Source organism: Cyprinodon variegatus, unplaced genomic scaffold, assembly GCF_000732505.1.
Source record: "Cyprinodon variegatus isolate N-32 unplaced genomic scaffold, C_variegatus-1.0 Scaffold77, whole genome shotgun sequence".
NCBI lineage: Eukaryota > Metazoa > Chordata > Actinopteri > Cyprinodontiformes > Cyprinodontidae > Cyprinodon > Cyprinodon variegatus.
The window spans coordinates 449466-473657 of record NW_015150530.1 but is presented as its reverse complement, the minus strand read 5'-3'; the positions used below and the strand labels follow the sequence as shown (position 1 = coordinate 473657).

General features: G+C 38.6%; 1 protein-coding gene across 1 annotated transcript in view; it reads right to left on the bottom strand.

Annotated features, from left to right (window-relative positions):
• gcc2 (GRIP and coiled-coil domain containing 2) overlaps nt 1–23924 on the bottom strand; it is a 28680-nt gene extending 4756 nt beyond the window's left edge. Inside the window, exons 1-21 of the mRNA XM_015372901.1 lie at nt 23737–23924; nt 23233–23295; nt 22676–22760; nt 22504–22583; nt 22314–22418; nt 21714–22218; nt 17487–19273; nt 17315–17378; nt 17110–17210; nt 12654–12752; nt 11754–11873; nt 10156–10320; nt 9813–9917; nt 8404–8566; nt 7096–7196; nt 6715–6792; nt 6498–6635; nt 4915–5036; nt 4460–4636; nt 2278–2486; nt 808–1026 (exon numbers count right to left, since the gene is read on the bottom strand). Coding sequence (XP_015228387.1) covers nt 808–1026; nt 2278–2486; nt 4460–4636; nt 4915–5036; nt 6498–6635; nt 6715–6792; nt 7096–7196; nt 8404–8566; nt 9813–9917; nt 10156–10320; nt 11754–11873; nt 12654–12752; nt 17110–17210; nt 17315–17378; nt 17487–19273; nt 21714–22218; nt 22314–22418; nt 22504–22583; nt 22676–22760; nt 23233–23295; nt 23737–23742 — 4492 coding nt within the window. The 5' untranslated portion in view covers nt 23743–23924. The remainder of the gene's footprint in view (nt 1–807; nt 1027–2277; nt 2487–4459; nt 4637–4914; nt 5037–6497; nt 6636–6714; nt 6793–7095; nt 7197–8403; nt 8567–9812; nt 9918–10155; nt 10321–11753; nt 11874–12653; nt 12753–17109; nt 17211–17314; nt 17379–17486; nt 19274–21713; nt 22219–22313; nt 22419–22503; nt 22584–22675; nt 22761–23232; nt 23296–23736) is intronic.
• Between the last annotated feature and the right edge of the window lie 268 nt (nt 23925–24192).

Below are 24192 nucleotides of genomic sequence, written 5' to 3'. Positions count from 1 at the left end.
CTTAAACATTGCTAACAGGATTGCTTATTGCTCTAGTTGATCAAAACGTTTCAAGCCTTTATTTAAAACAGTATGGCTTCACTGCAAACCTTGCAAAAAAATTAAATGGCTGATATGCTCATGGTAAAACGATCTGTGGTTCATCTATTCATATTACTTTTATTTGTACAGTTTTTATATCTCATCTTATTAGAAGAATGAGGAGAAGAAAGCTATTTTTAGGGGAAGCCAGAAGCTCTGAATGCAGTTCAGTGCTAGTGGCATATGATGCAGGAAGCATGTGGAAGAAGATCCTTTGATTAGAGGAGACCAACACCAAACTATTAGGCCTGTTTGCAAAGGATGTGTGTGATTAAAAACTAACCAGAACAGTAAAACACAACAGTGTTTTACTGTTGTAGCCTAATACTGAGGGTTTTTATTTTCTATAGCAGGGACATGGAAACTGGTCCGTGTTTGATGGGAAGATAAAAAACTTTCATCGGAAACTACACAGGCAGTATATCTGGCTCTGTATAATTATACAGACATGTACAGAAAGGAGGTGTTAGGACGGACTAGTTAAAGTCCACTATTTTTTATATGTAGCAGGATAGAATCACTGTTTTCACAGAAGGTACCAGAATTTGTCTCTAGGTGTGTAGAAATGATATAGAAAGATTTTTCTATGAAAGTTTTTTTTTTTTATCCACCAACCTTTCCTTCCTTCCTTAAAATGTGTTATATTACATTAGGTCCCAATATGATGAGCTTTAATTAGGAATTATACCATGACAAGATATCTAGAAGGGCATTAGGGTAACAAACCTTGTTTAGGATCTGGGGAGGTGAGTAGCTGCTCCAAAGAGGGCAGAGGGGGGAGTTTAGGGGAAGATCTCTCCGTCTCAGTGGTCTCCATGCCTTCTCCCTCCTCCCTGGCCATTGATTGAAGCTCATTGAAAGCCATTGTTGACCCTGCTTGGTTCTGATCAGTGTTTCTCCGCTGAAGTTCTGATGCCAGGGCCTTACGGCTGGACTGAGCCGACACTTTATAAAAGACAAAAAAAATAAATTCTTAAATTTCTCACTGCAACCACATTAAAATAATAACATTTAGCAAAACAAAGTGCCTAAGCCTGTATAATAAATACCAAGAACTTAAGATAAAATTAAGAAAACGATGTCTATTCTATGGTCCTCCAAAAAGCTTTCAGGAGCTCTGTTATTTAACACCAGCAACTCATCCTGCTAAACTGTAGCATCCAGTTGCTTCACAGCATAAATGTGTGGACAATGATGAGAAAGAGGGATGGTGCAGCTGAGACAGTGGGAGGACAAACTAAAGGGCTGTGATTCATGAAGACTAAACCTTTCCTTTCACTTTCCAACCTTCAGTCTGCCCACCTCAACAGTAAACCAGATGTTGACCAGCAGATGGCCTCATTGAGACGGAGGAGCAGACTCATTACTGCAACCCAGATTTTATAAAGACCTTTAATTGCAAAAAAAAAAAGGTTATTGACCATCCATAGTTATTCTGCTGCTGAAAATATATACAATTAATTCAACTTAAATATCCTTAACTAAGAATAATTAACCTTTGTGTAAGGCAATACCAATACAGGATGGATGGATTCAGTTCAACTGGTAAACTAGGAGTCACTTTGAAGCATAATTATAGCTAAGAGTTGAAAGAAAATATCAGTGTTTGCTCTGCTTTACATCAGATTCATGTGGACTATATAGAAATAAGCTAAAATCAAGCTGCAATTAAATCTAAAAATGTGATGAAATAAACTAATATTCCCTTAAAATACGCGAGTACTGGCTCCATGTAACTGGCAGATATTGGCTTTTATGTGTGTGACACTAATGAGGAGTCTCTCCAGATGCCACCCGGACGTGTTTGCCACACTGTGAGGCGGGGAACAGAGCGGAGGATCCTTGCCAACACCTGGCCAAGCTGAAGTGAGAAGAAGCCCACACACACTTGCCTTTCCAAGTCATTACTTTGTGTATTTGGTGTTTGGCTCCAGAGGGCAGCTGTGTGGGAGGTGATGAATGAGCCCCTGTTGCTGCTCTGCTGATAAACATACTGATATCCTCACCCCTGTAGTCTCCCTGTGTCTCATCACGCCTCTCATGGAGAGGAAGAGTAAATAAGATAGAAACCTTCGACTCCATGAATAAACTGATACTTTCACTTCATCCTTAAACAGTAAACATCAGGAAATGTCAATGTAGGATTTTAACAGTATAATAATTCCTATGTGTTAGATCTTCTTGTTCTTCTCTTACCGTTTTGGCTCTGCAGGTTGAAAAGCTGCTCCTCCACACGGCTCAGCTGTCCCTGAAGCATCTCCACGGTGGCCCGGTGGTCATCCTGCAGCTTCCTCAGCTGCTCCCGGTAGGTTTGCCGCTGGGTCTCAACTTGGGACGACAGGTCAGCCTGAGCCTGGGACAGGTCTGACCTTAAGGACACATTCTCTGACTGCAAAGTCAAAACCCTGGAGACGGGGTCAGAACAAGGTGTTAGACTCAGTTTCTTTAAGCTGATGGCCAGCTTCCTGTAGAAGGTAAGAGAGGTCTACGGGAATTAGTATTCAATGGACTTTATTTGATAAATCAATACAAAGTAGTTAATAACTGTAAAGCAAGAACTACCTGGTTCGAAAACCCCAACCCTGTTTTTATAAATAAGCACCTGAAAACATTGCCATTAGGGCTTCAACTAATGATTATTTTGCAACTCGATTAATCTGTCGATTATTTTTTCGATTAATAATCGAATAGCCAAAGTTTCCTTAAAGAAGATTTTTTTATTAAATTACACCAGGTGTTACTAAAACCTTTCCACTTTAGGAGTTCTACCTAGAGCACATTGCCAGATGAAAAAAAAATATATTTTTTAACTTAAATGCAAAATATTTTGCATTTAGATATAATTTTTTTAATAAGAATTGTGATATAATTGCTGCTCTAAGTGGGCTGTTCTGTTAGCTAAAGGCATGCTATATAGTCTCTGTACTCAATTTAAGGATCAATCGATTACTAAAATAATTGACAATTATTTCAATAATTGATTGATCATGATTAATGATGAATTTCCCGCATTTGTTCAACAGAACATGAACCTTTAGAAGACTTTCGATTATAGCTGAAAGTCCTCTAGGGTCTGGATTAACTGGCTTTGCAGATCTAGAGACTGGGATTTCTCCCTATTCCAATTTGAACTAAAACGCTGAGCCAGACTGGATGGAGAGGAATTATCAGGCCTTGCAGGAGCATCTTAATTAGATCTAGGTCCAGACTTTTTACTCAGCAATGCAAACTGCTTCTAAACATTACTAATTTTGTTCAGGGTCATTATCCTTGTTGAAGAGGAACCTTGTCTTCATTTTAGTTCCACTGACCTCCTTTCAACTTTGATCAGTCAAGCATTTGATCAGCACGATGCTGCCATGTTTCACACTGGGGATATCGACAATGAGTTAAAGAATGAAAACATAAAAAAATGCCCCTTTGGAAGTTGTCCAAGCAGTTCAATAATTCTGTTTGTTTTATACGACAAAAACTTTAAAAACTTTAGCTGCATCCACTGCATGGCTTACTAAAAAACAGGATTCCTAACACTTTAAGGCTATTTTCTTTCACTGCAAAAAATGGAAATCTATATAAGTAAATTTTTCTTAAACTAAGTAAATTTGAACTTGAATTGAGTAGGTAAGTAAGACCTTTTGCCAATGGAACAAGACAATTTACATTTAAAATAAGAAAAAACAACTTTCTTGTTACAAGTGCATATTATCTAAATCTCTTATTTTAAGGGTAAAAATACCAATTCCATTGGCAAATCATCCCACTTACCTGCTAAAACTAAGGGTAAATACACTTGCTTTAAATTTTTTTTACTTATTTCTAGATCATTGCAGTGTTCAAGCTATGTGAAGAAAAAAACTAATAGGCATCTTTGACAGATTTAACCACTTGAGCTGTAGCTCCTCAGGACTTAACACAGGTCTGTTAGCAGCTGCTTTGATCATTGCTGTTGTCATCCGGCCTGTTAGCTCAGGTGAATGGCCTTCTCTCAGATTTGCTATTAATTATTCCTTTTTATGTTTCGGGATCGTTATTTTTTACTTTTCAACATCGCAATCGTGTTTATACGTTTAGAGCTGATGCTTTTAGATTTAATAGGCCTGTGCACAACACACTTTTCAGATTTCGATTTCAAAGAAATCTATTTTCCACTCTTTCACGCTCCACTTCACCATTACACATTTCTTTGTTTCATTCTGTTGCATATATCCCTACAAAGTACATTTGACTTTGTGATCGCAATGTGAAACAATCACACAAGCACTCCAAGAATATGAATATTTTTGGAGTACGTCCCTTCATTTCAAATGACAGTGAATCTAGTGAGGCATGACAGATAAAATGAGGAAGCAAAACAAAAAGTCAAACCCAGACAGTTCACCTTTCACGGAGCTCGGCCTCTTTGGTAACGTTTTCCTGTAGGATTTTGTTGTGTCGCTCCAGGAGGGTGTCATGTTCATTCTGGAGCTGCTGCAGCTCGACAATGCTGCTCTGGAGGCTCTGCTGGCTCTCAGACAGTCTGCTCCTCAGCTGCTCAACCTGAGAGGCCAACTGCTCCCTGCAGGACACACTTCTATTACTTCTGACACATACTAATCAGTGCTGACTGCATCATGAACACCAATTTAATAACCTGTTCTCTTCTCTAATCTATACCTATTAAAACGTAGGATGAAAGATTATACACCACTACCTGACTCACCGTTTCATTTCCAGCCACTGAGCTGGAGTTAATCATACATCATCACTGACTGTTAGTTATGTGCAACAAACAAGAAGAAGTTCACCATCGTGTTCTGATTGCTTCCCTTCATCTTCTGGTCAGTTTGCTCTCACCTCTCCAGTTTGCCAGAGTCTCCTTCTGGCTGGGTGCTGCTTTTACTCTTTTGCTGTTTGAGCACGTTGTGGACTCGCACCTTGTAACCCTCAAACTCACTGGTCGTGGCCACAAGCTCAGCCTAAAATAGACAAATTAATTACCTGAGATTAGCCAAAAAAAAAAAACTAACTGTAAAAATCGAAGCAGAGATCTGGTGATACATTTTCATGCACTACATATACAAAACCTCAGGGGGCTCTGCACCTATTTAACCTACTAATATTTTTTGTATGTGTTAATAATTCGGGCTGCACAGTTGCCTTGCAGCTAGAACGTTCTGGGTTTGATTCCCCTCTCAGGGTCTTTCTGCATGGGGTTTGCATGTTCTCCCTGTGCATGTGTGGATTCTCTCCGGATACTCCACAGTCAAAAAACATGACTGTTAGGTTAATTGGCTTCTCTAAATTCTCCTTAGGCGCGTGTGTGTGTGTGCGCGTGTGCATGGTTGTGCGTCTTTATGCATCTCTGTGTTGCCCTGTGAAAGACTGGCAACCTGTCTGTCGCATCTCGCCCATAGACTGCCAGAGATAGGCACCGGTCCCACCATGACCCTGACAAGGATTAAGTGGTAGAAAGTATTTCGATGGATGTTAATGGGGCCACTTTGAGTAAAAAATTAACGTCACTATTCTTAGAAGGACCTTATCTCCTCACTACTCATGTATACATTTCTTTGGGGTGGCGGCAACTGATCATTTTCTATGCATTTAAATATTGTTTCTTCGGAACTGCCTGTCATTTAAGGGTTAATCCTGAGTTCACTGAACAGCAGGCATGTCAGCAGTTAACCATCCATACTTTAAACATTTATACAGAAGGCTAATGGACACTTGAAGCTTGAAATATAATCTGTCAATCTCTTTAATAAAAACCTTAGTTAAATACTGGGAATAAGTAAATTTTCTAAATGGATCTCATTTATCTGTAGAACTGTGTTGCAAAAAACTCGACTGAAATACTTAAGAGTTGTCAATATCCTATCTTCAGTGGGTTACAGCTTGAAGAACTTTAGAGAGAATAATAAGTGTTTATAGTTAAATAAAATACTATAAACAAGACTCACTCAAAAACATATTCTTATAATAAAAGTCCCAATATAGAGTCTGATTGAATTTGCTGCCACTGGCAAGAATCATAACTGTTGCATTAAAAAGACAGACTTACATCAGAACACCAAACAAGCCCCTTAAATCTAAACTATTACCTTCAGGTCGTATTTAAATTGTTTTCTTTTCACATTAGGGGTCAAAAAAATGGGCTATTAGCAGCTATCATTTTAAGCACTCAAACATGATGAATGTCTGACTGAAACACGGCTGACACTGTGTTCATAGGTAATTAAAACCAATTGGGAGATAAATTATGAAAAAAGTCATTACTTTTCGCCTCATTTATCAATTGTTTCTCGTGAGCTGGAGCTGAGTTAATTTGTCATGCTTTTGCTCTGTGACATTATGACTTTTTATTTTTTTTTACACCACATTTAGGTAAAAAAAAAGCTGAGAACAAAACTAAAAATGAGAGCGTTCAACTTTTGCACCTTTGCAGTGTCCCTTTCCTGCTGCAGGCTTTGGATGCGCTGCTGCAGGGAGCTGCTGGTTCTCTGCTGCTGCTCCAAAGCAGACTTCAGCTGCTCCTGCAGGCGGTGGCGCTCGGCTGTCAGCTCACACATCTCAATCTAAGCAAAAAAAGAGAAAAATTATAGAACGGAACAAGACTTTGAACAAAATAGGTAGAGAATTTTTTTTTTTTTTTACCTTGGAGCTTTCGAGCTGCTGTTGGTTCGCTTCCAGCTCTCCTTTCAGAGACGCCTGCTGCATCATGAGGGAGCTCTCCTGCATGCATGAATACACGCAGGTATAATATTAGTAACTCTTCTCAATATCTTCCAAGGCCTTCTCCAGTCACCCTTACTTTTGCTTTCATCAGAGCGGCACAGTAACAGCAAATCCTTAGGGATACACTAACAGTGACTCTAAATCATGTAGCGGTCTCTGCATTAAACTGACTATATCAAGGCCTTTGTTATTTGCATGTTTACATTTGATCACTGCTGCACTTTAACAAATGGAAATGTCATGAGAGCTGTACAAAACAAAATTTCAATAAAGTTTGTCTAAAATAACAGAAACACAGACCTGTTTTTTGGCATCTGCCAAATCTTTCTTGGTTTTCACCAGCAGCTGCTTTATCTTCATAGTTTTCTCTTCCTCCTGGTCCAGCTGAGACTTCAAACTCTCTGGAGAAGCATAAAATCATATCAGACATGTGCAGATATGATCAGAATGCCAAAACAGCAACAGGCAAGTTTTAACAGAAGATAATATTGTCAACCTAAACATCCTAAAGTCTCAGGTCAATCTTCTCTCACTAAATATTAAAGGTACAGTGGATGATTTTCGTGAAATTTTAAAGTAACCGCACTCTCCACTTAAAAAAAAAAAAAAAAAAAAAAAAAAAAGCACATGCACAACCCTGTACCCGCTCCTGAGAGGGAATGCCTATTAAACGTATGCGAGAGCGTGTACAAGCCCATTTCTCCTTGTGCAGGCTCTGTTTAAAAGTTGCTGTTTGCATCGCTCATACAAGCTTACTTTCAAAAATATTTGCAATTTTTCCACTATGTCAGACTCACCACCGGTAAGTAAAAATGGGGACAAGCACGTAGGACAGCCTTACAACTAGGAGGACCACCTATTTTGATAAAAAAAATATATCCTCCACTATACCTTTGAGTCTCAGTTTTCTGACTGCTACATTTAATAAATGGGTGCATCCTAAACAATTAAAACTTCATCTAAAAGTCATTTACTTCAGAAATCCATTTGAAAAAGTCAAACTCAAGTAGACTGATGACACAAAGAGTTATACGTTTGAATAGTGGCTTCAGTTTGATAATGATGTTTTGATAACGTTTGAAACGTGGATCTTTTTAGAACTCTTTGAAGGTTGTTTCCTTACAATCCTTTCAAGCCTACAGGTTGCTATAATAAAAAAAAAATAAAAATGCTTTTGCTGAAATAGAGTAAAACTTTGGGAATATATTCTTATCTATCAGCATGTTCCCATGTTAATTTGCGATTAAAGTCCAATCATTTTGGGTTTTAGTGTTTTTTCTCTTCCCTATATTTATGTTGTACCTCAATAAAAGCTTTTGTTTTTTCAATATTTATTGTATTATTATTAATTTTTCGCTTGCCAACATTATGGCTGTCATTTCCCTGGCTCCATCTGTCCATCTTTATAACTGTTCTAACCTGAGCTGGACACCTCCTGTCATCCAGTGAGTAAATTAAGTCTATTCAGCAGCAGAAGGAACATTTCCCTTTCTCTAAACCAAATCTGACCTGACAGTGTAAAGGTGACCAGACGACTACTCAGAACCTGTTAATGAAAAAAATACATTCATCATTTGAGATTTTAAAACCTGAACATGCATCTCATACCAATCTCCTGCTTGTGGGTCTCCTGCGTCTGGCTGAGGGTGTTAATCTGGGCTTTCAGCTCCTCCACACACTCATCTTTCTCTGTCAGTTTTCCATTTAGTTCTTTCACCAGACGTTCGTAGTCGGCCATCTCCATGTCCAGCAGGGAGCTCTGCTGTGCCTCCTAGTGGCAGAGTCAACACACTACATCATGACTAAGAAGACATAATAAAAAGATGCATTTTTACTTACAAATATTTATCTTAACTGAATTAAAATTTTACATTCCTATAGTATGTTTGAAGAGAGTACCATTTAATCATATTCTGGAGATACTGTCTGATTGTAGTGGGTATAGAGGAATATAGTTGTGACCGAGATCTACGAGGACACACAAGGTTTCTAGTATAGACTCAGAACAATATGGTACTTGACCGTAAAAGAACTTTTGGTTTAGTTTTAGTGTCAGAATAAAATGCAAATAGATAACTGCATATTAGACTCCCACTGTTAGTCTATGAAGAAAAGAATCATTAAAATGCAGGATCAAAAAATACAACTAACTTCAGCTGAGGTTTATTAAACATGTGTTTAAGTCTACAAAAAGAATCATCAATTAATTAACTTTAAGGGGAAAACACACATTAAACACAATAATTAGAGTTTAAAACCAATATCAAGGTAATAAAAGTTGGGTTTTTTTCAATTTTAAAAAGAGCTGAGCTGATTTCATGTTTTATTTTACATTTTTAGCTGAATACCGATTTCACTGTAAAGTCCTTTTAGTTATACCTAAATAAATCAGACTGGGAGAATCTAATGCCAACCAACAGTCTGCTACCTTCAGCTGATAACATTAAACTATAAAATGTTTGTTTTTGTGTTTACAGACAAAATTAAGAAGGAAAATTTGTTGATTTCGATTATTGAAATGAAGAGAAAAATAAACTTCCTGTCATTGGTCAGAGCCAGTCAGGAGAAAATTTATATGTGAATCACTAACTGGATAAGATGCTTTTTACTCATTTAATGCTTAGAAATGCTATCCACCATGTAAATAAACTGAAAAAAATAAATGAATGAAATTAATTTATCCCACACAATGCAAGGACTCTTGAATATAATTTTGGAACAAACATGACAAGTACACACATCAAGCTTTTTCTTAAAATAAAAGTGCATTACCAGGAGAAAATTAGTTTCACTGGATGAATCAACAAAGACAAAGTCAGAGCTCCGGGCAGCTTTCATGTATTCTGCTGTACTATGTAGGTCTCCACTAATGGAAAAGAAACAGCAGCTCCTTCTCCTGCAGGCTAAAGCTTTTTCTCAGGGTGCCACCATAGCTTCAGGCCGGCCATCTCTAGCTTAGTTGTTAGAGCTGACCCCGAGACACACTCGGCCTGACAAACACTTGTGTTTTTGCGTACCTTGCGTAGCTGTTCCAGCTCCTGGGCGGTCTGCTGAGACTGCTGCTGCTGCTTGTGGAGCTGAGCTGTCAGCTCCTCCACTTCCTTCGTGGCAGATGACAGGTCCTGGAGGGGTAAGCAATCACTTTCAGCATGTCAGTAAACCATACCACTACCCCGCTAGATTCAATCAGATTAAATTATTGACTTATATGATCTAATTCTGGTGATTTATGAGCTGAAAATATATGTTATTAACTATGAAAGAAGCATTTCTGATTGAATTGGACATACATTTAAAACTGGCCTAAAAATGTATAAGATTATTAAATACATTTGAACTTCCTTCTCTTTTAATCTTTACCTTCAGCTTCTGTTCTTTCATGGCTCTCTCAGCCAGAAGGTCTCTATCCAGGCTTGCTAACTGTTTCTGCAGCTCCTGATTCTTGGCCTCCAGCTGCTTTACCGTGCTTCTCATGGTCTCCACCCCAGCCAGGAGATCCTCCTTCTCACTGCTCAGCGTTTCCTTCTGCACAAAGGATAACACTCATACTTCTATCTATCATAGTTTTTAAATCCAGACATTTAGGCCATTTTTTTCAGTATTGTAAGCCGATTTTGATTTTGCTCTAAAGTATGGAAACACCAAAGTTTTGCATCAATTTACTGCAAATATTGAATCAAATACTTAACCTGCAAAACACAGATGTTCAAAGATGTGGATAGAGATGGAAGGATAGATGGAAGGCAGCTGGAAGGATGAAATAAATACAGACAGATGCCTGATGGATATATGAACAAAATATGGACAGAAAACAAATGGATTGATGGATGGATGAAATACAGGAGGACAGACAACTGATGGATGGATAAAAGAAAGGTAGATGACTGATGGATTGATGGATGAGTAATAGATGGACAGAGGTTTTATAGAAGAATGGCTCAATATAGGAACAAATGGATAAACGGAATCAATTAAGGTGATGGATTCTGAATAAAAAATAAGAAGATGCTTTATTTTAGAGATTCTGATGTCAAATTTTGCATACTACTAGAAAGGTAATACAGCCTGGAAAGAGAAAACTCTGCTTTTGCAAGTTATTTATACCTGGAAAGGTCTAAGATTCAACCTTTTCCAGGTCTGGATGAGAAAGAAAACAAAGGAATCCTAACTGTTAAAACAGCCATTTTTGATTCTCTTCTCTTTGACAAACATTGAGTAATTCCCACTATCATTTATAGTTTTTTTTTTTTTTTTATGAGATCAACAGACCAGCTCTTTAAAAAAAATTAAAACAGACATAAAAGAGGAGTTTATCTTCCTTTAGTGTTGAGTTTTTCTTTTCGGGAGACGTGCTTGTAGTCAAACACACCAAACCAAGGTGTTTCTGAAAAACCATCCATGCGAATCTGACATGAGTGAGCTCTGTGGGGGTTTTCTCCAGACAGGATCCTCAACAAGCAGCGGGTGCAAACGTCTCCAGGCAGCTGTCAGCCAAACACTAAATCAATGATGGGTAAACGGAGACGTACGCAGAGATCACTAACTAGCTTCGCCGCGCGCGAGCCCACTGAGAACCTTGGGCTCATAAGAAACCTCAGGAAACGGCGACGCACCAGAACACAACAGATGGAAGCTATACCTCGCTCCATTTACCTGCCTGTTCGCTCATTGGAAAGAGACAGTTATGAGCTTTTGAGGGGGGGCAGAAGAGTATATATATACAAAAACAATTTCTCCCTTGCTCACCCAGTCACAACTGATGGCCTATTTGTGGGTGCCGGGCTCCAGATATATCTGGGAAACATGTAGCCGGCTAAAATGACTCTGTAAATCATATGGAAACTGAGTTATGCTCCCAGTATTGCCGGACACCGTCTCCCAGCTAAGATTTACAGCAGGCTGAAAGCATTTTGTTTGTTGCATACGTGTGGAAGTGATTGAGTGTGTATCCCAGTTACCTGTGTGACAGCACTGCTGAGTCGCTTGGTCAGCTCAGCAATCTGTCTCTCTGCAGCCTCCACCTTCTCCCTCTCCTTATCCAGTAGCTCGGTCTGCCTGTCGTAATCTATCTGCAGGTTCTAAACACACGCACACGTCTTCAATATTCATTACCGGAGGTCGGTTGAACAAGTCGGTGAAGGCAAACACTATGCATCACACATATCAGCTGCATTTACGTTTGGCTGTGGGACAAAACTCTCATTAGACACAACAGAGCGCTTCCCTCTTTAATAGAGACACAGCTGTAAGGGGAGCTGCACGCTGGAGGGCGTTTATGGACACCGCTGGGAGTCATATCACCTTTTCTCTGCCTCTGCTTTCCAATTAGCTACAAACTGTGTTTAGAAGGCATGAGAAAAGGAAATTAATCAAATTTGTTGGTTTTATTTTAAGCCGATTCGCTTTTAAAAAAAAGGTTAAAAACCAAAGGAATCAACTTTTGTGTTCAGGTCTCTTGAGTCAATGCAAAAAAAAGGTGGCTTTAAGTCTGCTTTTGCAAATCTATAGATTCACAGTTTTGCTAATTCTGCTTTATTTAAATACTTGCAGCTTAATAAGATTAGTTGAGGTTTGTTTCTTTCTCAATTAGCTCTACGTCTGAACTTTACCCCCCTTTAAGCTGCTCTTAAACGTGATCTGCTGTGAGGTATCAGAGTAAGGGGGAAAAAAGCAAATCCAGAACCTTGAGAGAAGACAAGGTTTTAGTTGTAACCTGTCAAATATAGGAACCTTTGTAAATTGGTTCTAATGAACACGGACATTTTCCCTGGAGTGTTATAAAGGCGTCTCCAGCACCATTAGGAGTGCACCGATTGATCAAACATAAAAGGATTAGGATCAAATTCAGTAAATCCTACCTTATATCCTTCAGCTCCATGAATTATATCTTTCATTGAACTGTTGATTTTTTCTCGCTCAGCTTTTAGTGATGCTACTTCCTCCTTAAGGGTAACGATCTAAAAAAAAGAAAAAAAAGAAAAGAAAATGCAATAAGTTGTAACTTTAGTAATGAACATTTATTAGATAGTTGGAAACATAAAAACCTCAGAAAGATCAACGCATCCATAACAAGAGACAGTTCACAGATTATTTTGGAGCCCTAAAACTAAATACAACCAAATATTATTTTCATTTCCTGTTGATGGTTCTATCATTAACTTAAGGCTGGGATTTTCAGAGACAGGAATTTAATTAAAGGTTGTATAATTATTAAGAATCTCACTGCTGAGGAAAGTATGCAAAACTGATTGTAACTGATGCAACAAATAACTGCTGAACCAAGATCAAAGTATGAAGAGTTAGAATAAAGATATCCACATCCGACTTCAGTGAAACACTGTAAACCAAAAGGAGAAATCTCACTAACTGCTCCAAGATGAACCACTTCAGAAGGATTTACTTTAAGAAAAGCTAAATATCTAGCAGAAATGATGATAAAACAGAGTCTCAATGTAATGGATTAGGGTGCATGTAGCTTTATACTTATTATTAAAGAGGTAGATACACATTTACCGTAGTCATTTTTGCTCTCAGTTTTATATCGAGTTCTCAGCTGATGCCTTTTTATTAATGTGTTTAACATTTTTATTTTGTTCAAAACTATAGTAGCATGACTTCGCCTGAGAATGGGGACTATATGGGCACTAAAGGTTAGTGGGAGCCAAAGAGAATACTGTATGTGGTACCTAAGTAATGCATTAAATCAATTAACAGAATATATATATATATATAAGTGGGGGGATAATCAGTGCATACGTCTTAATATAAAAACAAACTTCCCCTCGGCTTAATTGAAAAGTTGTGAGAAAGCTTTAAAGAGAACGGAAGGGAAACATAAAAAAAAAAAAAAAAAAGAGAGAGTTGCACCACAAAGTGGAGTTACTGTGTAAAGTAAGAAACAAAGCTAGGCTTATAATACAAAAACATTTTAGAGTGAAAAATAAATGCCTTTTATGATTCAGAAGTTCCTTTATTGCAGGGGGAAAAATATTTTTTTGACCCCCTACAGATTTTGTTAATTACTTTTAAAATGATTTTCTAAGCCAGTAACAAAGAAATTATAAGTCCAACAATCTAAATGGAAACAGAGAGATCAATTTGGAATAAAAATTCATAAAAAAAAGCTTTACATCTATGTTGCCCTGTATTTCATGCAAAAGTAAAACAATTTTTAGCTTCAAACATGACTTCTCTCTATGGAAATCTTAGGTGGCCGAGAGGTTCAGTCATTTGAATAAGAAATGTTTGATTGGGGACACGTCCAAGAGCTGCAGGACACTGGCCCTCAGGACTTTACAGTTCCATCTCTGAACTCAAATCCCTCCATTTTTGGGTAAATGTTCTCTTTAATGATTCTGAGATATTAAGAGTTCATAGACCAGACCTGTCCACTAGAATCCTAATGTAAAGGCCCCTTTAATTTTCCTTATTAGAGAATTGATGTCCAAAAGCCAAATGTTCGAACTAAAGTGCCAGAGGCTGCATTTTCTCCCCAATATAAACATCAAAATGAACAGATGCTCACTGGCAATAGTATCAGAGGCCAAGATTTCAATTCATTCACTCATGAATATGGCGAAAATATCCAATCCAATCCAACTTTTTTTATATAGCACTTCAAAAAGCCAATAGGACCAAAATGCTGCACAAAAGCAGAAATAAAAAAAAATAAAAAATAAATCAACTAAAATTAATTAAAAAAAAAATAATCCACTAAATAAGTATAATGCCAATATGGAAAAAAAAAGAAAAAATAAAAACACATAAAATCAACGAACAACAACCTTCTTTTGAGGATTAAATACCAGAAAGAAAAGATGAGACTTTAAAAGATATTTAAAAAGGTTAAAGGAGGAACCCTGACATGCAATGGCAAACCCTTCCAGAGTATGGGACCGGCTACAAAGAAGGCCGGGTCCCGTCTGAGTTTACACCTTGTTGTATGTACTGACAGGAGTAATTGATAGGCTGAACTAAGGTAAGGCCATTTAAAGACTAGAAACTAAAAAGAAGTGAACTTAAAACTGGGGATATATGTTCAAATGTATGTGTCCCAGTTAAAATTCATGCAGTAGCATTTTAAACCGTCTGCAGGTTGGCAACTAAAGATCTACAACATACCACTGTCTCAAAATGTCCTTTTCGATTCAAGAGTTTTTGTTGAATCACCTCATTGGGACATAGACTATTGTCTGCATAATGGTGAAAAGTGACCCAAAGCTTCCTAAGAATGGATCCAAGAGGGAGCAGATAAAGAGTTAAAAGAAGGGTGCCCAAGACAGAACCCTGAGGAACCCCAAATATAAAAATGAAGCAGTGGAGGACACAGAATCTCCCAGACTGACATAAAATGTTCGATCACTCAGGTAGGACCTGAATCACTGCAGAGCTGTTCGTTGGATCCCCACCCAATGCACTAAAAACAAGATAAAAGGGTATAATGATCCACTGTATCAAAGGCTGAAATTTGTAAGTTTTAAATTTAACTTAGGTTTATTTATTTTACTTTTGTTTGCAGCAATTTGAGGTACTTTCACTATAAGTAATATTGACCATTATTATTACTTTTATAGTTTAATAGTGTGGAGTAGGCTTGTCCCGATCCGATCCACGTATCGGATTGGACGCCGATATTGGCAAAAAAATGCGTATCGGCAAAGCATGTAAAAATGCCGATCCAGACTGCCGATCCAGTTTAAAAAAAAAAAATCTGGTCCGTATTTTCCAGTTTCACCGATTGAAACGATCCATTCCACTATTTTGCGCCAGTGTTCCCCAAATCCGGTCCGCATTTTCCAGAACACCTTCAACACACCCACAGGTCTTTTTGGGTCTGTCTCCCGGCCTAACGATTAAAACAGGTGAATTGGAAGATAGCGGGAAAATGTCAGCCGTGTGGGATTATTTTATCCTGCACGATGTGTAGATGGAGACTAGGTGTGGAGGAGATTGGGGAGTATAAGGCATTTTTGTGTAATAGTTCACTATTATTTGCACTGATTTTTTTTTTTTAAGCAGTGTCTTTTTTCAAGAGTAGAGTCCTGATTCTAAGTTAATAGAATATTTTCCATATTCTGTTTTGCATTTTTATTAAAACTTACAGTAATACTTGCACCTTTAACTGTTTACGGTTTTACTGTTCACTGTGCAATTTCAGATTGCTATTCATAATTTTGTCCAGTTTGTGTTTATCTCTTAATAAACAGGTAAGTTTGTTGTTACCAAGCATTGTGTTTTATTCAATCGCACCTAATTCAGCTGGCTAGATGTTATCAAGAGTACTAAAACCCTTTTCAACATGAGTCTTACAACTAAGGCTTAATACTTTAACTTAAACTTAAATACATGCTCGGATAGGCTGGTATCGGCCAGTATCGGATCGGAAGTCCAAAAACAATATCGGTATCGGATCAGAAGTGCAAAAACCTGGATCAGGACATCTCTAGTGTGGAGTATAAATATGTTGAGTTATGTCTGTTCTTAGCCTCACAGGCTCCAAACAAAGGTCATGAGAGATAATAATGAGTTGACACAGCCTCCTTCATGGCATGAAGGGGAGGACTGCTGTTTTCTGGCCAATGAAAGATAAATTAACCTAACAGGGAATGGCATTGATGAACTGAAGTTGATTTTCCTCCAAATGTTCGTGTGTGAGAAAGTCCTTTATGCAGGGGTGGTTCCATGGGAGAGAGAGTGTTAGGATTTTGTAAGGTATAAATGTATGTACTGAGGTTGCCCCAGTCGGAGCTCTCTCTGTCTGAGGACGTTAAATACATTTGAACATTCTCTTGCAAAAGTCTCAGTTTCTCCTCAACTTCAAGATAGTCATATCATCATTACCTCCAACTACATGCCCCACAAACTGCCAGCAGAACATGCAATCTCTCATTTAAATTGAGCGCCAAAACGGAACCTGTTTACATGTCTATCTTTGCAGATCACCTCAATATGCCCACAAATTGCCCTGTAGTGCTTCTTATTTGGATTCTTTGAAGATCAGGCCCATAGCAGCTAAGATCTGGCAGATCTGTAACTGGCTGAGCGTAATGTGTGCTCCACATGTAAACATAACCAATCCAAGGAACTCTGAATTCAGCCTGAATGTAGTAATTCTAACCCTTGTATTTTTTAAATGCATAAAGCTACCCTAAAAATTAGAAACCATCGACTTCGTTGTCAGAGAAACTGAGGAACTCCACCATGAAAAACGTTCCTGTATAATCCTTCCTGTAAAGAAACACCACATCCATGTTGCTAATAAAAATAATAAATCTCACATCAAGCTTTTAGATGTGATAGAAGTAATCAGACTACCTCCTTCTTGCTGTTGTCCAGCTCCTTCTTTGCTTTAACTGCGACCGCCTTGATTTTGTTGATCCTCTCGTCCTTTTCTTTGATTTGGTTTTCGAGGAGACCTGTGGGAAGATGAAATCAGAAAGTCACAGAAGGTTAATTATTTAACACATTTTGAAGGACTGCTTATTGATTTAAAGAAAATGGATGGGAGAAGTCGTCGCACCTAATTTCTTGCTCGTCTCGTTGGCTTCGTTTTCCTCTGAGGTGGCAGACTGGGTATTAGATTCCTGTGAACCGAAAAGAGAAAAAGGTTTCAGATCTTTTGCTTAAACCAGAACAATATCTTTGCTGAGGAAGGTTGTTCATAACCAGTTGTGATGAGATGTGTCACCCACCTGGAGGGCGGTTATTTCACTCCTCAGCTGGGCTACCAGAGAGTCCTTCTCTGCCAGCTGGGTTTCCCATTGCTCCTTCTCTTCCTGAGCCTGAGAAATTTGAGCCTGGAGTTTCTGGTTCTCATCATGAATCTTCTCATTAACTGACTTCATATCTTGGAGATCTCTCTGCAGTCCCTCTACATCTTTTACTACCTCCTCCAGATTCCCTCTCAACATGTTTCGCTCCTTTTCCAGGTCTCTGATGTGAGCCTCCAAGTCTGTTTGCATCTCTCCTCCTCTTTTCTCAGTTTCCAACTCTCCAAGGTTTCTCTTTAACATATTTCTCTCCTTTTGGAGCTCATCGACACGTACTCTGAGCTCTTCAAGCTCCTCGGTAGACTTCTTGAGCTCTTCAGATTGACCTTCCTCCAGCAGCTTCACAGAAGCGCTGGCTTTGTCTGCCTCCTCCATGACTGACCTTGACCTCTCCTCTAGTTGTTCCTTTTCAGATCCTCTCTCCTCCAGATGAGCCTCCAGGTTTGCCAGCTTGGAGGCCAGAAGCTCCCCGTCTTTCTGAAGCTTGGAGATTTCTGATAAAGCCTCCTCCCATTTCTGATGGAGCTCATCCTTCTCCGTGGAGAGCTGCTTGATTCTCAGCTCCAGATTGGAAACCGTCTCCTCGTGAATTGACATCTTCTCCTTTAGGCTTTCTTCCAGCTTTTCTCTTTCCTCATTTAGATGTTTTATCTTATTGTCCGTTTGTGTTCTCAAGCCTTCCACCTGCTTGCTTGTGCTCTCTTTAAGTAAAAGTGCTTCTCTTTCTTTCTCCTCCATCAAAATCTCAATTTCTTTTGTTTTCTCATCCATCAAATTTTGCACTTCATCTTCTTTGATCTTGAGCTGGTCTTGCAATTTATCCCGTTCTTCAGACAGCATAGAGACCATTTCTTCCAGGTCTTGAATTATGTTCTCCTTCATCTTCAGCTGGGATAAGATCTCTTCGTTCTGCCTAGTCAGCTCCTCCACCGTCTGTTTTAAGGTTTCTTCTTCTGTGGATGTGGAAAGTGTCTGCTTTTCAGCAGGGGGATGATCTAGTTTTTGCTGAAGGTCCTCCATATTCTTCAGCATGTTTTTCTCCTCTGTGACTTCAGTCAACCTTATCAGTAGCTCATCTCTCTGTTGATTCAGCTGCTCGATCTTCTCCTGAAGTTCTTGCACCGTGTTGGCTCCCTTTTCTTTCATGGCGTTGTACTGCTGAACAAAATCTTTGGTCTTCTGTCCCAGCTCTGTCTCCACATTCTGAAGTATGTCTCTCATGTTCTGGCACTCCACTAAGGCAGAGTCTCTTTCTCTAGTTAAAGCCTCGCATCTGCTTCTCAGCTCCTCATTCAGGGACTCCTGGTCATCGGCCGATGTGCTAAATGTGTTTTTTAGTTCTGCTTGAACTTCAGGTTGCTCAGGTTCAAGCTTCACCAAAACCTCCGTGGAAGGACTATCTCTAATCATCTGGAGCTCATTGATTTTAAACTCAAGCTCCTCTTTTTCCAGCTGGAACTCCTCTTTGAACTTCTCCAGCTCTGCCTCCAGCTCCCCCTTCACATTACGGAGCAGTGTGAGCTCGTCCTGCAGCATGGTGTTCTGAGACTGAAGATCATCCAGCGCCAGCCTCAGCCTGCTTGAGTCGCTCTCTGCTCCATCACTCTGAGCTTCAGCTGGTTTGCAGCCAGACAGCTCCAGCATTTTGGCGATCCCAGAACTACGTGTGGGATTCTCATCTTCCTCCTGAACATCTTGCAGGTGGCTGTCTGCAAAACACAGAAGAGCAATCTTATATCTGCCACTTAATTCATTTTACAACAACTGTGCATCAGTTCTGTTAGAGTATTTACAGCCATCTGTATTTTAATTGTGTGGGGTGCTCCAGGCTTGAAGTAGGAGTCTTGCACAGTCAGCTTTTCTTCAAACCTAGTTTGTTGTTACTTAGAGGCAATTGTCAATTTTATTAGGCTACATCCTTATATATTATGCAACTCTGCAATTAAAGATTACATATTTATTCGCTGATGACAGAACTGCCGATCGTTACACCTGCAGCTAGTGTGTCAATATCACGGGACACTGCATACCGACAAGAAACAACAGTCAGTGAATTCTATGTGAAATCAAACTACTATTGAAATAACATCTGGAACAGAAAATTGATAGAAAGTTAGACACTAAGACTTGCAGTTACCGTATATAACTTAATATTGTTGCACCTTGGCTTTGTTGTTACATCCAATGTGAAATGTTAGGGTTTGAATGAATCAGTCAAATAAGAGGTTTGCCATCAGTGAATGCCTTCCAGTCAATGAGTCGATGCAATCAACTGGTTTTCCTTAGACAGAAAGCTTTGAGTCAATCTGACTATTCAATCTGGGTAAATTGTCTCTGTAAAGTGCTTGAGATGAGATGCTAGTGAATATTCACAGTCATCCAGGTCATAGTAATTCCAAAAAAGCCTGTAATATACAATATGCCTCTGAAAGGGGGCTAACAAAGAACCCAAAACGACTCCCCATTCCTAAAAGGCGGACCCATTCTTCTGGTTCAATTCGCATGTTTTCTAAGCCAAAAAAAGTTTTGGGGCTACTATATAAAAGTTTCAAGTCAACCATAATTCTGACATTTTTAATTGAAAAAGCTTCCTGGATGGGAAGCAAAACGTCTTCAAACCTGGAATCCAATTCCAGTAGATTGTTTTATAACCTAAGATGAAATGTGTTTTGAATTAGTGCAATATTAAAAAAACTGAATTGAATCAACCTTTTTACTATATGTTGTATGAAAGAGATGGAATATGATAAAGGAATGAAAAATGTAGTCTGGAGAGTACAGGTTTGCATGAGTATTAAAAGGAGATGTTGCAGAATTGTGTGTCGTGTTGGTTGATGGTGAACTACTATTACCAATTTACACATGCTGTACCTCTTGCCTCCACCAGTGGTTTTCATCCACTGTTTTTGGATCTACTTATTTTAGACCTTTTTCACTCTCTAACTATTTTTATGTCTATAACAGTGGAACCATGTCATTTACAGCTCTTGTGATTTATTCCCCACTGACCCTATAATCGAGCCTCTCAGCTCTCAGAACCATGATCTCTGAACTACTAAAGTTTTATTTCTTTGTTTTTTTCTTTGTTTGTTTTGTGAATGGCAAGCATGAAAAGTCGTACCCTTATATTGCATGAATGGGGCAGTAAATATGCAAAAATATATTTTCCAGGCACGAGCACTCACTTATTAACATGTGGATGCATCAGGTTTGCGAGGATCATTTACGATGATTAACTGAAGCTAAGAATGTCTTTTGAATCTGATGTGTCGCGTGGATAAAAGCCCATGGTAGGATAAAAAGTAAGAGAAATTCCTCACCACAAGGATATAAAAATGATGTTACAGGCCCACAGTTTTCTGTGTTAAATCAAATTTTTGGTGAACTGTCTGTTTTAAATAAAACTCAATTCTTATTCCTTCATCTCTGACTTGTCTGCCGTCATCTTTGGTATTTATGTTTACTGTCGTGAATGTTCTTTAATACACTTTCTAAGCATTCAATCGTTTGTATTAATGATGATACAAATTTTATACAGATGGACAATTATTTTTTGCTAAAATACATGTGGGCGACAGTATTTTACATACATGGGGGCGACAGTGGCGTCAGGTGTAGGAGTTTGCCCTGAAATCGAAGGAATGACGTTTCAAGCCCCTACTCACTTTTGTCAGTGAGCACCAGGGCAGCTGTAGCTACAGTGTAGCTTGCCACCATCAGTGTGTGAGTGTGTGTGTGTGTGTGTGAATGGCTGAATGTAGTGTAAAGTGCTTTGGTCAAGTCTCCTGACTTGATAAAGAGCTATATAAGTACAGGCCATGTACATGTATTGATCACACTTGATTTTATTTAGGGTTAAGACACTAACTATGTAATCACACTACAGTGTTCAGTCTAAGATGTAGGACTGTTTTAAAAAAAAAACATATACAAAATAATTTCAGAATTAACCACCACTTTGTGTTGGTCTGTCACGTAAGCCGCCCAAAAATTACTTTGACTTGTTTGTTTGAAATGTAAAGTTCTGTTTTATTTATTTTTTCTTAACCAGGAAAGAACCACTAAATAAAGAAAAACGGGGTTTAAGCTTAGCCCTAACCAGATAAGTTAAACCTAAAACAGAAAACACTAACTTCACTTGCGGTTTACCTTTTAAAGCAAGCTGCTCAGTCAGCTCCTCTGTGAGCAAAAGGAGACGATCCCTCTCGATCTCACAATCCTCCTCCAAAGCCCTCATTTCCTCTTCATGCTGAAGAGTCTTCTGAGCGAGGTCCTCCTTCAGATTCTCCACCTCCTGCTGGGCCTTTGTCAACTCCTTTTGGTAGTTCTCCTCCAACTGAGCCATCTCCTCAGACTGTCTGTCTTGGATCGCCTTCATTTCATCTCGAAGGGCTTCCAGTTGAGATTCGAAGGAACGTTTGACTTCCTCTGCTTTCTCTTCAGCACTTGCATATTCTGTTTTGCGCTCCCTCTCTCTTTCATTCTCCCTTTCTCGGTCTCGTTCCTCTCGCTCTTGGAGTAACTTCTGGAAATGAGTTACTTCTTCCAGGTGTTTGTGTCTGGATTCCTCAATGCTGCATTCTAGAGTTTTGATCTTTCCTAGGTGGTCTTCCAGAACACCCTGATGTTTGCTCTGCTGCATTGCAAGATCCTCCTGGAAATATAGAAAAACCATAAACATGACGACCTGCCTTCATCAGCAGCATTACAATGCAGAAAATCTCTCAGATGTGTTGTGTAGTTTTTCACCTTGGCTTGCTGTTTAGTCTTCTCTAGCTCTTTACGTGAGAGTGTAAGACTTTGCTGGATTTCAGCTTTCTCCAACAGTAAAACATCCATTCTTTCCGTCAGCTCCTAAAACAACAAATACGATATTATCATTAAATATGAACATATTTACTTTTACAGCAGATCTGGAGATAATACTATAGACACAAACCTGTATCAACAAGGCATCCTCTGAACTTTTATCAGTATTCTTGGATTGTTGCCTGAGGGATTCAACTTCCTTTTCCAAATCTGGCAAAACACAAAGAGCCACGTCACAAATTTGAGTCTCTTTGATCCTCACAGACTCAAAAGAACCAACCAATCATGAGTTAAAGAAATACCTGCACATTTGGTCTTCATCTTTTGCATGGCGGCTATCTGTTTTTTGGCATATTTGATGAGGTCATCTTTGGACAATGTGTCCAGCTGCATAGATAGAGCAAAGAAAAAGACGAAAGCAAATGTTATTCACTTGTAAAAACCCTAAAACTGGAGGGCTCCTTTGGATGAGAGGTGAAATATAATGAAAATTCAGTTGGATGATATGGCAAAAACTTATATTAATACATGTCTTAATTTCGGTTGATACAACATGGTTTCCATATTGATATAGAACCATAAAAACCCCAAAAAGACCAAGAAATCCCACAATAGATGCCTGTATAAACTTAAGAGGTATTTAAATCTCCTCCAACATTACATTACTTTAAGAAAAACAAAAACACATAAAACTACATAAGACAGAGAATGTCAGTGAGTGACAATTGTAGTAATGATAGTCTGTAATGTATATTGAAGTATTCAAATGTGTTCAAATGTCGTATCACCGACATATTGAAATATTGTCCAGCCCTACAAGAACGTTCAAAATATTATCAGAGTAAAAGCTGGGATCTACCTTTGACTTGGGGGTCCCTGATTGGGATGGAGTCCCAGCCTCAGCTGCAGCACCACCAGGATCCTTAAAAAAAAAAAAAAATTAAAAATCAATAAAAATAATAGTAATATTATATATATATATATATATATATATATATATATATATACATACATACACACACACACACACATCAATAACATCTGCCAACATTTATAATCCTTTGATGCCTCCCTACTTTTCGAATAGATCTATCTAGAGTAGAAAATAAAACGTTGCCTCTTATTAATTCGTAATATTTGAAGTATAGATCTAAATATTACAGATGTGGAAGACAGAAAACAATCATTGTTATTATCAACCAAAGAACGTCGTTTACTTAACATGAAACACTTTTATTCAAAGTTGTCTCTTTTCAGATAAACTTTTAAACAGCTCTGAGTTTTGGTGTCTTTTTAACACCAGGATCCTCCACACAAAGTTGACAGCTTAGCTAAAGCTAACTGCTCGACAGTAAACATTTACCTCCATCTCAGTCGGCTGTTCCGCTTCGCCTCAGTTCTGTGTCACGGAGGGAGACAGCGGGTACAATGAGCACTTCAGTCTCTATCTGAGTTTACAGTCAGCTTCAAAGACATTTAGCACGGACACATTTTATTCTTGTTGGTTCAGAGATACCAAGCTAAAGCTAAGGATCACTTCCGCAATCGTCAACCGAGTGACGTCAGAATAAATTACGTGGCGCGTCTAAATCAAGGAGATGCTGTGTTCAAGCAAAAGTGAGCGATTCAAATAAAAGGTTAAAGATTAAAACCCATTTTCTAGCTGGCGCAGTTATTTGTTTTATGAAAGTGATTCGAGAAAGTTGAGCAGTGGATGAGATGCATGGGGACATTAATGAATTTAAAATAATAAAAAATTATAGTCTGGTTGGGGTTATTTTCCCTTGATTAAAGGGGGTAAGGAATTTTTTTCAGATTG